The sequence below is a fragment of the Notamacropus eugenii genome, chromosome 2, assembly GCF_028372415.1.
Source record: "Notamacropus eugenii isolate mMacEug1 chromosome 2, mMacEug1.pri_v2, whole genome shotgun sequence".
In the NCBI taxonomy this organism is placed as follows: domain Eukaryota; kingdom Metazoa; phylum Chordata; class Mammalia; order Diprotodontia; family Macropodidae; genus Notamacropus; species Notamacropus eugenii.
This window is the reverse complement of record NC_092873.1, coordinates 525416164-525431356: the sequence shown is the minus strand read 5'-3', so window position 1 is coordinate 525431356 and position 15193 is coordinate 525416164. Positions and strand designations below refer to the sequence as shown.

General features: G+C 44.7%; 1 protein-coding gene across 6 annotated transcripts in view; it reads left to right on the top strand.

Annotated features, from left to right (window-relative positions):
- JAK1 (Janus kinase 1) overlaps positions 1–15193 on the top strand; it is a 140000-nt gene that overhangs the window by 113648 nt on the left and 11159 nt on the right. For 4 of the 6 annotated variants that reach the window (XM_072649738.1, XM_072649739.1, XM_072649740.1 and 1 more), the window contains 7 exons: positions 1571–1694; positions 4217–4406; positions 5393–5499; positions 8931–9071; positions 9491–9578; positions 10650–10777; positions 13298–13433. In XM_072649738.1, the coding sequence (XP_072505839.1) occupies positions 1571–1694; positions 4217–4406; positions 5393–5499; positions 8931–9071; positions 9491–9578; positions 10650–10777; positions 13298–13433 (914 nt within the window). The remainder of the gene's footprint in view (positions 1–1570; positions 1695–4216; positions 4407–5392; positions 5500–8930; positions 9072–9490; positions 9579–10649; positions 10778–13297; positions 13434–15193) is intronic. The other 2 variants (XM_072649741.1, XM_072649737.1) reach the window with 1 other exon arrangement.

Below are 15193 nucleotides of genomic sequence, written 5' to 3'. Positions count from 1 at the left end.
AGCTCAGGGCTGGTGATGAGAGTTGTCCTGACTCATCCCATTGTCTAGCCCTCTCTCGAGTGCCTTTCCCTCCCTTCAGACACTTTTTGCAAATTGGAATTTCGAGCTGGAAGGGACCTTGTAAGTCACCTAATTCACGGTCACTTTACAGATGAGAAAACTTGGCCATTGAGAAGCCATTGGTTCACTCTTAGTCACACAACACCAGGCTCGAGTCCAGCTCTTTTGCCTTCTAGTTCGTAGGCCATAGAGCCATTCCCACATATTCTGGAAGTAGTGGCAAAAATCTAATGAGAAGGGAAGAAAAGCTAATGCGTGACCACTCCCTTGTGCTTCTGCCAGAATCCCTAAGGGCATCATGAGAATGTTCAATTTTGAGACCTAGAGCTTCAAGATTGGGGATAAATTATTCAGGTAATTGATCTTTTATAAATGGAAAAAAGCAAAGGCTGTGAGGAGAATAAGTGACTTGATCCAACCCACATGGAGGCCAAGACTAAACCAAAACTAGAGAAGTCTTAAGTCTGTTTGCTCACATGGTGTGTCTTAAAAGCAGTTGTGTTGGTGAATGTTTAACAACTGGCTCTCTCAAAACAAAAAATACATGGATGGCACACATTTCAGGCTACTCAGTATCATCACCTCTTTCCCCATTACTTTCTTAAGTCTAGACAACAAACCAAACAACAAATCAAATTTGTAGTATGTTGTGATTTCTGAGATGCAAATGCTCACACTGAAAATTTAAGAGTCAGCTTTTGTGAGTGTGTATGAACTGGCTCCAGCACACCTTTGTGGGCTTTAAGGGAAGATCCTTTGGTCTTGCCTGAGATCATGTTGGTAAGTCTCCTTCCAACTTTCAGGCACACTGCTCCCCTCCACTGCCCTGCTCCCCAACCCCTGCCATGCTATTCCTTGTAGATTGGTGTGGTCATTGAGCATGAAGAGCTGGCCCCAAAATCAGGATGACAATTACTGCCTCTGATATATACTGGTTGTGTGGCCTGGGCAAATCATTTTACACTGGAATCCAAGGTTAGAGTCCTAGTCCTGCCCATGCTACTTCTGAGCCTGGGAGATCTTGAGCAAGTCTGTCCACTTCTACGTGCCTCCTGAAGCCTTGTTTAAAATAATAACAAGAGAGAGAATTCCAGTGACTATGTTTGACATCACAGAAGGGATGAGAAAATGCACATTTTTCCTTCCATTAGAGAGGAGGGGGACTCTGGGTGAAGAATGTTGAATATGCTGTCAGCAATGGTCAATGTGTTTGTTCATTTTGATGAATTTTTTTTAGTATCTTTATTTCAAGGAAAGGCTTGTGTGGTAGGACCGAGGTGTAGGGTTGTATTTTCAAATCAAGGTGATGTAGAAACAAAGGCATCCATTGGACATAAAGACAAATATCTAATGAGAAAACAGCAACAACAAAGACACCATGGGAATAGAGAGTAGCTAGGAAGCCCATGGACATCCTCGGATGAGGTGGGAGGAGTGGGGGACGCAGATTCGATATGGTGGCTCAAAGTGATCTCCCCACCTCTGTCTGCCATCCTTTCCTTTCCTACAGTACTGAATATGCAATCAACAAGCTGAGACAAGAAGGAAGTGAAGAAGGCATGTATGTTCTGCGCTGGAGCTGCACAGACTTTGATAACATCCTCATGACTGTGACCTGCTTGGAGAGATCAGAGGTCAGCCCAGGATTTGGCTTCTTTTGGTTGGCTTGGCTTGGGGAAGTGGCAGGAGGGAATGGTGGTTAGTGAGAGTAGGGGGCTCTGATGGAGCCTGAGCTGGGGCTGCCTTGTTCTCCCATGGAAGACAGGAATAGAATGGGAGTGACAGAAGCCAGTCCATAGGATAAAAGGTCATGGGATTGATTCTGAGAGCTAGACCCAGCAATCCAATGCCTGGGCTTTCCCACTTCAGGAAGTGGATGACCTGGCCTGATTTGGCCAATACAGGTCTCCTTACATACTGTAGGAAAGTTCTAGGAAGGCAGATTTCATCTTGATGTTAGGAAAAGTCTACAAATAAGAGTCAGGGAGGTGGCACCTGCCTCTCTGTGCCTCAGTTTCCCCATTTATAAAACGAGAGAGTTGGACTACATGCCTCTGAGGGTCCTTTTTGTTTCAAATTTAGGATCCTATTTCTATAAATGATTGTGATATAAAAACCAAAATTCATCAAAGAATCCTTTTAAAAAAGGAATACATGTAACGAGTGGAGGTGGGGGGTTCCTCCTGCCAAAGGTCTCTAAGCAGCAGCTACATGACCGCCTTCAGGGATGTGGTAGACAGGATTCTGTTCAACTCTTGCTTGGACTGAGTGTCCTGAGAGGGTCCATCCAACCCAGAGATGCTGGAGGGTCCTGAGAGGGTCCATCCAACCCAGAGATGCTGGAGGGTCCTGAGAGGGTCCATCCAACCCAGAGATGCTGGGATCCAAGAGGTCTTCGGACCCTGGGGCTGAATGACATCTTGGTGGAGAACTCTGACCTTTATGGGCAAAGAGAACTGGAAACACAGTTTTCTAGACCAAGTAAACATATCCTAGTTTGGTAAAGGGAGAGCTTGGTGGGATGGAGGCATTAGGACAGCAGATACAGAGGAAGGGAAAGTGGCCAAAAGCCTGGGAGAATTCAAATCGTCTGAGAAAAGGAAATGAGAGAAGGAACTCAGAGCTATCTACCAAAGGGAAGGCGTGGGAGGATGGATTTGACAAGGCAGATCTTCGGCCAGTGTCAGAAGAATCGCTCCCCACATCCCTTTATAAAGCGCCTTAGTAGAAGGCGTGCTCTAACGGATGCATCTCTCCACACCTGGACCTCGCACAATCTTGGGCTCGATCTTATCTCTGGGACTTTTGGCAAGCCATTTGAGTCTTTGAGCCTTAAATTCTTCTCCAGTAAAGTAGGGATCATAGAGCAGGGAGGGGCTTCAGGGGCCATGGAGTCCAACCCCCTCACTTTACAGATGAGGAAACTGAGGCCCATGGAGTTTATGTGACTTGCCCAGGTTCATATGAGTAGTAAGCATTGGAAGTGAGATTTCACCCCAGGTCCATTGATTCCAGGCAGTGCTCTCTCCCCTGGACCATGTCACTTCCCCAGGATCAAAATGCTTGTGGTACCAATTTTACTGGGTTGACACAGGAGTTAACTGGAATGATTATGAAAAGTGTTTCATAGTGCTAATAATGGTGACTTACATTTTCAGCTGTGCTTTAAAATTACAAAAGTGCTTTACATAACCTTATCTCACTTGAGCCTTGAAATAGTTCTGAGGTTGGTAATGAAAGTGGTTTATGTGCGTGCACATTTTATAGATGAGAAAACTAAGACCCAAAGAGGTAAAATAATTAACCCAATTAACCCGAAGTCCTATAACCTGAAAAGTCAGGGGTTCCCAAATCAGCACGCTTTCCATTCTAAACAATATTTTCTTGGATAGTAAATGTTTGCTCTTAATGAATAATGATTGGGCCTGTCATACCCAACTTTCTCTGTCCATTAGTCTTTGGAGGAAATATAGTGTCACTTTAATGTGATTAGATGGATCCCAGCCTGGTGTCTTTGGGAGAGGCAGAGTCAGGACGCTCTGAGACCTGAATGATATTTCCTCCAAGTCAAAGGCAGAGCAGAAGCTGATCTATGTTGAAGACAGACTTCTCTGCCCTTTAGTTCTCTACCCCAATGACATCATAGGTCCAGACCCCCAAAGAAATTGTTCATTTCCATTCCATTTAATTCAACCAGCACTTATCTATCCACCACCAGGTATGTATTAGGCACTTTCCACATGCTGGTCACTGGCTAGGTGCAGAGGATGCAAAGACAAAACAAAGCCAGCCCCTAACCTTGGGGACTTATATTCTATCCATGTAGACAACAAATACATATATTGGTACAGACAACATACGTGACCAAGCTGATAGAAGGTGGCCGTACAGAGGAAGGCATTGGCAGCTTAATGGAAAGCAGGTGGGGTCTGAACTCAGTCTTGAAGAAACAGAGGGATTCTATGACACAGAGATGGGGAGAGAGAACATTCCAGGCATGAGGCACAGCCAGTGCAAAGACAGAGATGGGAAGTCAAGTGACTGTTCCATACCAGGCACAAGGTTAGGAGCTGGAGATAACCAAATGAAACCCTTCCCTCAGGTCCCTTTGAACACAGGCTTGATATTCACACAGGGATTGTAATTCTCCCAATAGCAGACGTTAACGAGCCAGAAGCAGTACAAGAATTTCCAGATTGAAGTGAAGAAAGGAAAGTATTCCCTGCATGGCTCCGATCGAGTGTTCCCCTCTCTCAGAGGCCTGATGGACCATCTCAAGAAACAGATCCTTAAAACAGACAACATCAGCTTTGTCCTGAAGAAATGCTGCCAGCCAAAGCCAAGAGGTACTGCTACCCTCCTTCCCTTCCCTTCCCTTCCCTTCCCTTCCCTTCCCTTCCCTTCCCTTCCTGCCTTACTGTCCCTTGCCTTTCCAAAGTGGAAGAACCTTCCTTGGGACTGAGTGGATTCCCTTCTCTGTAGATCTCTTAGCCATGGACTGGGAGTCCACTGGTGGGGGAGGTTAGAGAAGAGATTCTCATTCAGGTACAAGTGATTCCACATGGCTGATGGCAGATCCCAGCTCTGAGATTCTTGGAGCCTGGGATCTCCTTGTAGACATTCCTTAGTGAGTGCCATCTGTATGTTCATCCCTTTTGCTCCCTCATAGGACAGGGTGTTTCATTAGGCATTCAGCAAATCAATTCAGTTCAAACATTTATTAAACACTTGCTGTTTGCCAGGCTCTGTGATAGATGCTAGGGATACAAGGACAATGTTTAAACAGTCCCTGCCCTCAGGGCTCTTGTATTCTACTGGATGACTGAGAATTTATATGGAGAAGTTCTAGTCTTCCTTTTTATGATGAAATGTTCATGTTTGCTGAGTATTGTTAAGTTCAAAATGGCAGGTTGGGGGCTCCATAGACCGTTAATATGTATGCCTGTGTATGTCAGTATATATACATACATTCACGTATATTAGTGGAAATGTAAAATACAAATGTATGTGTGTATGTACATATATATGTGCACATGCACACACTCTTATTATCCAGTAAAATTCAAGGTCCCTAAGGGCAGGGACTGTTTTAACTTCAACCTATGTTTTTAGTACATGTATGTACGTGTGTGGATATATATATAAATGTATATTTGTATGTGCATTCTTTTTAATACCTCAAGAACAAGGCTTCCTTTGGCCTTCTGTTTCCACTTCATGTCCTTCATGGCGCCTGCTTTGTCTTCTACACAATTAGCAGACTTTTTAGGTTCTAACAGAAGCTAGTATTGGCTCTCCAGTATAATGGATGTGTGCCCTCTGTCTTTTCCAGAAATTTCTAATCTGCTTGTGGCCACCAAGAAGGCCCAGGAATGTTTGCCAGTCTATCCAATGAGCCAGCTGAGCTTTCATCGAATTCTCAAGGAAGATATCATCCAGGTGAGTTCGTTGCATTTCCCCCTGCAGCCTTGTGGAATATATCAGTCACCTTTGGGATGAGGAGATCTTCCCTAAGGATGTTGTCGTGGAAGACTGAACAATGGGGCTCTATTTCCTAGTGGAGTGAAATCAGCTTTGGCTGGTCCCCTCCCAGCCTTAAAGGACCAGATGTCGACACCTCAAATATCAAGGATCATGAGATCATAGATTTAGATGTAAAACAGACCTGAGAGCCATCGTCTCATTTTTACTGATGAGGAAAATAAAGCCTAATTGATTTGCCTAAGATCACAAAAGTATTAACACACACAGAATTTGAACTCACCACTAATAACTCCAAATCTAGTGCATCTTTCTACCCACACTGTCTCTCACAGTTGTCCCCTAGTTATCCACCATCTACACCACTGACTTTCTGTAAGCCTCAGCTTCCTCATCTATAAAACAGAAATGATAATACCTTCCCTACCTATCTACATAAACAGTTAAATTGATAAAGTGTGTATTAATAGCTTACTGGTGCCAGGAATTACTCACAGGTTTGTTACAAAGAAAGCTCTGTGTAAAACAGTGAAGAGCTATTGACAAGGGAAATCCTTTCCAACTCTAGATACATGACCCTAAGCAGGCCAATTAAGTAGTATTGGTGATGTTGGCCCAGAAGTAGCAATCTGCAAAGAATACTCAGGCTCAGTGGGAAGTTATCCTGGATTACTTGAGGGAACTTATTTATCTTTCTTAGAGAAAAAAAAGTTAACTCTGCATCTTAGGGCTTTTGTTAACAATGAACCTAAAAGTTGGAAAAGATCTTGGTCAACATGAATTAGCTTTTAGGTAACTGGGGTTTTGGCTAAGGCCCTTCTCCATCTCCCAACATAGACCATAGAATGATAGAACTGGAAGAGATCTTGGAAGTTGTTTAGTTTAGTTCTTATTTTATAGATGAGGAAACTGAACCCAGGAGTGGAAGTGAGTTAATGCTGAAGCCAGGGCTGGATCTTAATATCTCCTAACTCACCTCCATTCCTTTGCCTCCCATGCTGAACGACACAACTTTTCCTATTTTCAGCAGGGAGAAAGAATGATAGATTTAGAACCTGGAGTGAAAGTCAACTTTTGCTACTTACTAGATGTATGAGTCTGGGCAAATCGCTTCCCCTCCCTGGGGAGTTACAACTTGGCATGCTTTCTCTCTGGGAACTTCAAACTTTCCATTGGTCTTCTGTGTTTTCTTTCCCTTCATACTGCCTACAAACACAGTCCTCTGTCTTTCCTTCTCTCTGAGGCCTGGTCTCTAACTGTACCAGCCCCCTGACCTTCAGAGCTGCCTCCATGAACTGCAAGGTACCTCCCTGTCCCAGTGCCCTCCCACCACTCCAAGTTCATTCTGCCAAGTCCTAAGGAGTTACTCTAGGCCCAGAAAACCTAGGGGACATACACCTAGGGTCCCACAGCTGGTTAGTGTCTGAGCCCACCTAACTCCATCCACTAAGCCATGTTGCCTCCTCCCTTAGAATAAGCCCTTCAGAATGAAAATTTTCATTGAAAATGAGAGCCAGTGGATAGGCTAGGGAGCTGGCCTTGGAGGTAGGAAGACCTAGGTTCAAGTTCTACCTTCTGACCCCTGCTGTCAGTGTATGCCTGAGCATACTCTGGAAGGAGCTGACTCACAGGTCTGGATCCACCTCCCCCAAAAAGCAATAGAGTAGAATCACAGGAGCATAGCTATCATACCAGAAGGAATGAGGATCTAGATTCCTCCTTTTACAGACAGGGAGCCTGGAGGCCAGAGAACTGAAGTGATCTGTCCAAGGTCATATACATCAGTCAGCAACAAAGCAGGATTCAAGTCTGTGACCCAGGCTGCTTACTGTCCTCAGACCTCCTGCTATGAATCCTCGTGCCTTGGATGGATTCCTCTAGTGGTCTTTGTCTGCACACACAAGCTGCTTACTGTCCTCAGACCTCCTGCTATGAATCTTTGTGCCTTGGATGGATTCCTCTAGTGGAATTGGGGATGGCCTGGGATTTTCAGGAATGTGACTTCTTGAAAGCTTTCCCTTCATCCAAATGGCCATTTCAGTGACATTAATTACATTGAACTCTCAATGGCATTTCTGGGATGCTGCAGGCATGGGACTGCCCATAAACCCAAGAGAATCCTGCATAAATAAGGCGGTTTTAGTCAATAACCCTTGAAGGGTGGTCAACCCTTCTCCTTAAGTATTCAGCAGATGAGAAACGTCTACTAATATACAAATTAGTCAAGTTGGACAAAGAACGATGCATGTTTCCACGGAGGGAAGGACTCGTGAAACCCCCATGGATCTTTATCCCCGTCAGAGAATCCCTTAACCAAGAAAATGTCTTTATTGCCTGTTCTGCGCAAAGCCAAGGAGGCAGTGGGGTGCAGTGAGTAGTGTTCCAGACTAGAGTTTGATTCTACCTCTGACATTTAATAGTTGTGATTCTGCCCTGTAGATAAACAGAACAGGTTGTATCCTTTGATGAAAGATGAGAGAGAATAAATGGTTGGCTCCTCGTGAAGACGGATGGTGGGATTATAGCTCATCACTCTCTCTAAGCATTGTTAGGACCCCTGGAGTCTGGGGAGAGAGAACCAGTAGTCAGGGTGACTTAAGATTGGCAAGGTGTGAGCCATAGTAGGTGAAGGGAAGCAAGACAGCTGAGCCGAGGCTAGCACACAGGACACAGAAGGGCTGTGGAAGGTGAGAGGGATCTTAGAGGTCATCTAGTCCAATCCCTCATTTTACAGATGAGGAAACTGAGACCTAAGGAGTGAAAGCAATTTGTGAAAGTCACACAGGTAGTAAGCTTTAGAACCACAAGTTCCAATTCAGCCTCAGACATTTCCTAGCCATGTGACCCTGGACATGTCACTTAACTTCTGTTCACCTCAGTTTCTTCAACTTTGAAATGGGAGGCAGGGTTGTTGTGGGGATCCAATGAGGTGTAAAGTGCTTAGCACATGCCTGCCAGGTAGTGGTGATATAGACATAATTATTCCCTCCTCTTCTCCTCCCTGATCTGTATTAATGGAATGGACAGTTGGGAAGAATTTTGTGAAGTGAGATGGAGTCAGAATTTTATTCCTTTTAGCCATTGGTCATTTCAGGGTACGCAGAGTCAACAAAGGATGAGGGTGGTGTGGGCATTGCTCTCCTTGAGGCTGGCAATGCCCTGTACTGGACATTTTCCCTGAGGACTTTTCTCTGTAGAAGCCTTGTTCTCAAGGCATGATAGAAATGAGAAGTGCTATGGGCCCTTCGCACTGCCCCCCCCGGGTTCTGGGGAGCCCTCCCGGCCAGCACCTCTGGCTCTGGCCCTCCCTTCTCCTCCAGTCCTGTTCAGCTGACTTCTCTGACCTTTGATTTCTTAGCTCCCTCCCTCATCATGTTGGCTTTGTTTAGGGAGAGCACCTGGGACGAGGCACTCGGACCCAGATCTACTCAGGGACCTTGGACTACAAGGATGAGGAAGGCAGCTCTGATGAGAAGAAGATAAAAGTGATTCTCAAAGTCTTGGACCCCAGTCACAGGGATATTTCTCTGGCAAGTACATCCTCCAAGGCTGCTCTCCCCCTGCTCCCTCATCTCCTGGTCAGCTTTGCCATCTGTCTCCAGCATATCCTATATCCTTTACCTATAATTGGGTTTAAAGAAGTCTTGGGTTTCAGTGAGAACCTTCCAGTGTGAAACCAGGCTGTAGCCACATTCGAGGACAAAATGTGTGTGTGAGCGTGTACGTGTGTGTGTGTGTGTGCGCGCATGTGTATATGTGTGAGTTCACGTGCATGTATGTGTGCTTGTGTGTGTGTGCATGTATACTGGGGCTGTCATATGGAACAACATGCCTGGGGGGGGAGGTTTCCTGTGCTGTGACCCCCAGCTCTTCCTGGGAATTCCAAGGCTGGAGTTTTGATCAGTGTGGCTCTCTCCTCCCTACCCCCAATCCTTCAATTCCCATGCAGGCTTTCTTCGAGGCGGCTAGCATGATGAGACAAGTCTCCCACAAACACATCGTGTACCTCTATGGTGTCTGTGTCCGGGATGTGGAAAGTGAGTCTGCTTTCTTGGAGAGGTGCTCCAGCCCTCAGAGAGTGTCTGTCCTAGTGTATTTACCAAATGGAGAAGGATGCCAGAGAGATGGGGGACTGTGGAGGTGGGGTGGTTCATATATCCTCAAACACAAGGGATGTGCCCATTGAGCCAAGTTTTCCCTTCTTTGTGGTGCTTTATTCTAAGAGATGGTTTCCTGGTTAGGGAGGGGCAGATATTTAGAGATGAAGGTTGTATAAAAACAAAACATATATATACATACACACATCCGTATACAGCATATATACAGAGAGAGAGAGAGAGAGAGAGATCATACCTTTGAGGCCCTATTTCCTCATCTGTAAAAATGAGAATATTGGACTAGGTGGCCTCTGGATTCTCTTCCTTCTCTAAATCTATGATTTTGTGAAACATTCAAAGGTAAACAAAAGAGAGGGGGGCTGAGACTGGCCTGCATATTCTCCCCTCCTCCTCCTTCTTTTTCTTCTTCTTCTTCTCTCTCTCTTTCTCTCTCTCTCCTCTCCTCTTCTCTTTCTTTCTTTCTCTCTCTCTCCTCTTTTCTCTCTCTCTCTCTCTCTACATAGTTTTATCTATAATATCCCTACATTATCCCCCAGGAGTTATGGGAAGGCAATTATTTATTCTTAATTTGCATATGAAGAAACTGAGGCACTGATTGTCTTGGGTTATAGGTACTTAATGGCGCACCTGGAACTCTAGCACAGATGTTCAATGAGAGTTCTTTCTGTCGACTTCTACTCTAGAGAAATAATCTGTTTGCCCAGTGGACAGACCATTAAATTCTGGGCAGGAAAACCTGAACTCAAGTCCTCTCTCAGGCACTTACTAGTTTTGTGACCCTGAGCTAGTCACTTAACCTCTGTGAAATAGAGACAATCGCATCACTTTATACTTCCTTTCTGGGATTGTTAGCAGGCTGGAATGAGATAATATCCATTAAGCTGCTTATGAGTCTTCTGAGGAGTGATTGGGTTGGGGGAGGAGCTGGGGATGGGCCTGGGTGGATAGTTAGGATTCTAATGGCCATGCCCTGCCTTTCTGCACCCTCAGACATCATGGTGGAGGAATTTATGGAGTTTGGGCCCCTGGATCTCTTCATGCATCGGAAAAGTGAACTCCTCACCACGCCGTGGAAGTTTAAGGTTGCTAAACAACTGGCCAGTGCGTTGAGTTACTTGGTAAGACCAAACCCTGATTAGGTTCACCTTGAGCTGGCTTCCTAAGCATTCTGAAGCCAGAAGCCCTTGGCTTTGTCATCTCTCTCCATGGTGGAAATGGTCAGGGAGGATGTAGAGAGAGACCTCAGTGGTGGGTCCAGAACTGGACCTAGGCATTTGAGTGCCAGGTATAGAGCTGAGTAGGGGTTAGGGGTTAGGAGGGATTGTAGAAATGAGTCACATCAGTCAACCCTGGGAAGGAGATTAAGGCAGAAGAGAAGGTGGACCTAGAATAAGGATCAGCTAAAACCTCATATAGGTGCTTGAGGGCTTCTATGTGGTTAGTGTGAGGAGGGAGATAATTCTAGGCCTAGGGAATGGTCCATGCTAAGACACAGAGGGTGGAGATGAACCATCCTGTATGAAAATCAGGCTGGATTGTAGAATCCACAAAGGAGAATTTGGTACAAGGAACCAAGAAAAGGTTGGCTGGAGCCAAGTCAGGAAAGGCTTTAAAAGCCAAAGAGAATTTGTGTTTGGTCCTATCAACAAGAGGGAACCACTGGAATTTACTGAACAACTGAATGATGTGTACAGACATGCTTTAGCAGGAGCAGAAGTGAGATTGGCGAGATGAGAGAATCACGGCTATGTTAGAAGGCTATTCCAATGGTCTAAGTGGAAGGTTATGTAGACTTGAACTAGTATGATGGCTGTTTGGGTAAGAGAGAAAGGAAGGAATGAAGAAAGGAAGGAAGGAAGGAAGGAAGGAAGGAAGGAAGGAAGGAAGGAAGGAGGGAGGGAGAAAGGAAGGAAGATGGGAAGAAGGAAAGAGAAGAGTGAGATGTGGAGGTAAGAATGATAAGCCTTAGAATTGATTGGACATCAGCTGGGATAAGGGAGAGTGAGGAACTGAGGATGGCATCCAGGATGAAAACCAGAGTTACTGGAATAACAGTAACGGAAATTTGAAAGAGGGGTGGACTTGGGGGGGATGAGTTCTCTTTTTAGCACAATGAGTTGAAGATACCTATGGGAGATTCAGTTTGAAATATACAAAAATCAGTTGGTGAATGCAATTTATCAATCAATCAATATTTATTCAGCACCTACTATGTGCCAGGCACTGTGCTAAGCTCTGGGGATACAAAAAAATGTAAGACAGTCCCTGCCCTCAAAGAGCTCCCAGTCTAATGGTAAAGACTGAAAACAAACATGTACAAAGAAGCTATCTACAAGATAAATAGGAAGGCAGTAGAATTAAGAAGAGCTGGAGGAAGGCTTCCACTAAAAGATGGGATTCTAGTTGGGACTTAAGGGAAGCCAAGGAGGTCAGTCATTGGAGCAAAGGAGGGAGAGCATTCCAGGCTTGGGAGACAGCCAGGGAGAATGCCTAGAGCTGAGAGAGGGAGAGTCTCGTTTCTGGAATGGCCAAGAGGCCAAGTCTCTGGACTAGACAATGCATGGCAAGGGGTAGAGTATAAGGAGATTGGAAGACTGATGTGGGACTAGAACTCAAGAGGGCCACAAGGAGGAGAGAGATTGACTTGTGAGTCACTGGCATAAACCAGAGGAAGTTGAGGAGAGAAGCAAGAGGGAATTGTGGAGTGAGAAAAGACAAGAAAGCCTAGGATGGAGCCTTGGCATAGACCCATAGTCAGGAGCATAATACAGATGGTATTGGAGGAGTAGAGTATGAGAAGGGGCAGTCAGCAGGTAAGAGGAAGCCAGCAGAGAATAGTCATGGAAACCGGAGAGGAGGATGTAGAGGAAGGCAGGATGCTCAGGTGTCAGTCAGATGGTGCCACTGAGAGGTCAAGAAGAATGAGCATGGTTTGTGCATGTTCTCCTTTGGGATGCACACACCTGGTTCAGGAGATATGAGTAATTTCACAAGGAAGTAGGTGAAGAATTGGAGAACAGAAACATGATGGGGTAGAAGAAGGGACTCAGAAATTCAAGTTAGGAGCCTGAACTTCAAATTCTAGCCTACCATTTTCCATGTTCTTGGGAAGATTCCTTGACTCATCTTCAACTTTTATTAAAACCTGATTGGATTTGGGAGTTCATTGGTTTAGAGTTCTTATCAAGGATTTTTTTTCTACCCATGCCAATTGGCATCTTCTCCTCCACTCATCTGTAGCAACTGAAATGTTGCTCCTTTCTGGGCCTCAGTTTCCTCTTTAGTGAAAAGAAGGGGTTGGATTAAATGGCTTCTGGGTCCCTTCTGGCCGAAAGCCTTTGATCTCTTGAGCTTTTTGGTCTAAGATGACATGACCTATGCATGGTCAAATATTGAGCATTTATCAGAGGCAAGACTTGACTTTAAGGCCTTCTGACTCCACATCCTGCTCTTGATTAACCATGATACTTAGCAATTCTACACTTTCTGGGGAAAAAACCAAAGCAACTGAGTTTGCAGTCAAGCTTGAAAGTCTCCAAGACTTCCTGGAGACATTCTCTCCCAGGCAGCTGAAAACAGCCTTTGTAGTTTGGCCTGGGGTTGAGCTGCTCTCCATGGGGGTCTCTCTTCTTTTGCAGGAGGACAAAGATTTAGTCCATGGGAATGTGTGTGCCAAAAATGTGCTCTTGGCCAGAGAGGGCCTGGATGGTGAGTGCAGCCCCTTCATCAAGCTCAGTGATCCTGGGATCCCCATCACCGTGCTCTCTCGACAGGGTATGTCTGCTGGCGCTGGCTCAGCTCTCTGCTTAGGGTGTGGGTGGGAGATGGCTTAAAAAAAGTCACATCAACAACTTCTCCTGGAAGACTGTCTTTACTATGTTGATTTTGAAAGTCACCGTAGCTTCCCTTATCTGCTGATTCTCTGGTGTTGTAAGAGGAAATGGGAGACCAGTGACCCAGCGGATGTGTCCTTTCAATGAACATGAAATGGCTTGTCAGAGGTCCTCATGAAATGCCCAGAAGCCCAGGAAATGGTGCAAGCAGAAGCTCCGGGTGGTGGCTATGGTTGGGAGACAGTGAGGACAGGCTGACTTACCCTGTTCAGAGTCCCCTGATGCCCTGATTCCTTCCTCAAAAGAGAGGAAAACAGGTGGAAACCTGCACAGAACAGACTGGGAAATGGGTCCTGTCCAGCCATGTTTTCAACTAATTCAGTTCAATTAACTGAATTTGAATTGTTTGGATACATATGCAATATATTTGAATAACTTGGTTTCAATTCACTTTAAATCATTTGTGTACACAAATATGAATTTGAATAATTTGAATTCAATCCAATTAATTTGATTAGAATTATTTGTATATATATATTTGAATAATTTGAATTTGATTCAGTTTGAATTATTTGTATGCATATATTCATTTGATTTCAATTCCATTTGAATTATTGGTAAACATCTATTAATTTGAATTCAGTTCCATTAATTCAATTCAATTCAATGTGCAGTTTTGAAGTCCTTACTCTGTATTAAGGATTACTAATCTGGAAGCTGGGCCTCCAAATACAATGAATGAAGCAATAGCTTCATTCAGAGAACTCCTCTTTAGACAACTGGCTTAAGACTAGCAGGGTTACAAAAATAAATATGGCAGGGTCTTAACTGGTAGGGGAATATCACACACACACACACGGACATACACAGACATGCACACAACACATGGACATACACACACAGACATATACACATGGACATACACATGGACATAGCATACACCCATGGACATACACACACATGGATATACATACACACACAGAGACCATTATTATAGTATGAAATCGAACAAGGGATGGGTGTAGAGTGAACTCCCTGCATCTCTATAGATGGATGCCTTCTTGTCTTAGATGTCCGAGCCCATGAGCACATATGTACCTGTTAAAGGTGAGTTTCCAGATGCCAAGGCAGGGAAATTCTGGTCTCTTTGTAGACTAGATTCCCTTTGGCACCAAGATTATCTGGTTCAGAGACTGCCAACCAATGGGTAAACTTATTTATAAACTGGTACATTTCCCTACCTTTCCCCAGCCCTTCAATCCCCATATTTCTCTATCTTTTATCACTTCCTTCCTCTACTCCTCACCTCCAAGTAGAGCTTCAAGATGTTTAGATGGAATTGGTAAAGACTGGAAGATCTGGCTTCAAATTGTATCTCCATTATTTAACTAAAAGTGTGAACCTCAATTTCCTCATCTGTAGAATGGGGATAAGGATACTTGGCATCTTCTACCTCATGGGAGACAGAATAGTGTAGGGGATAAAGGTAGAGCTTGGAATCAGAAATACTTGTGTTCAATGCTTGCCAAGGTCACACATGGGCTGTGTGACCCCGTACACATGACTTCACATCTCAGAGGTCTCAGACAAGATGCTAAGTCACCAAGGAGGCACCAACTGCCATTGGAATCCCACAACAAAATCACAAATGTGGGCAAGAAGACACAAAACCCAAAGAAACCTACCTACTTCCCAAGGCTT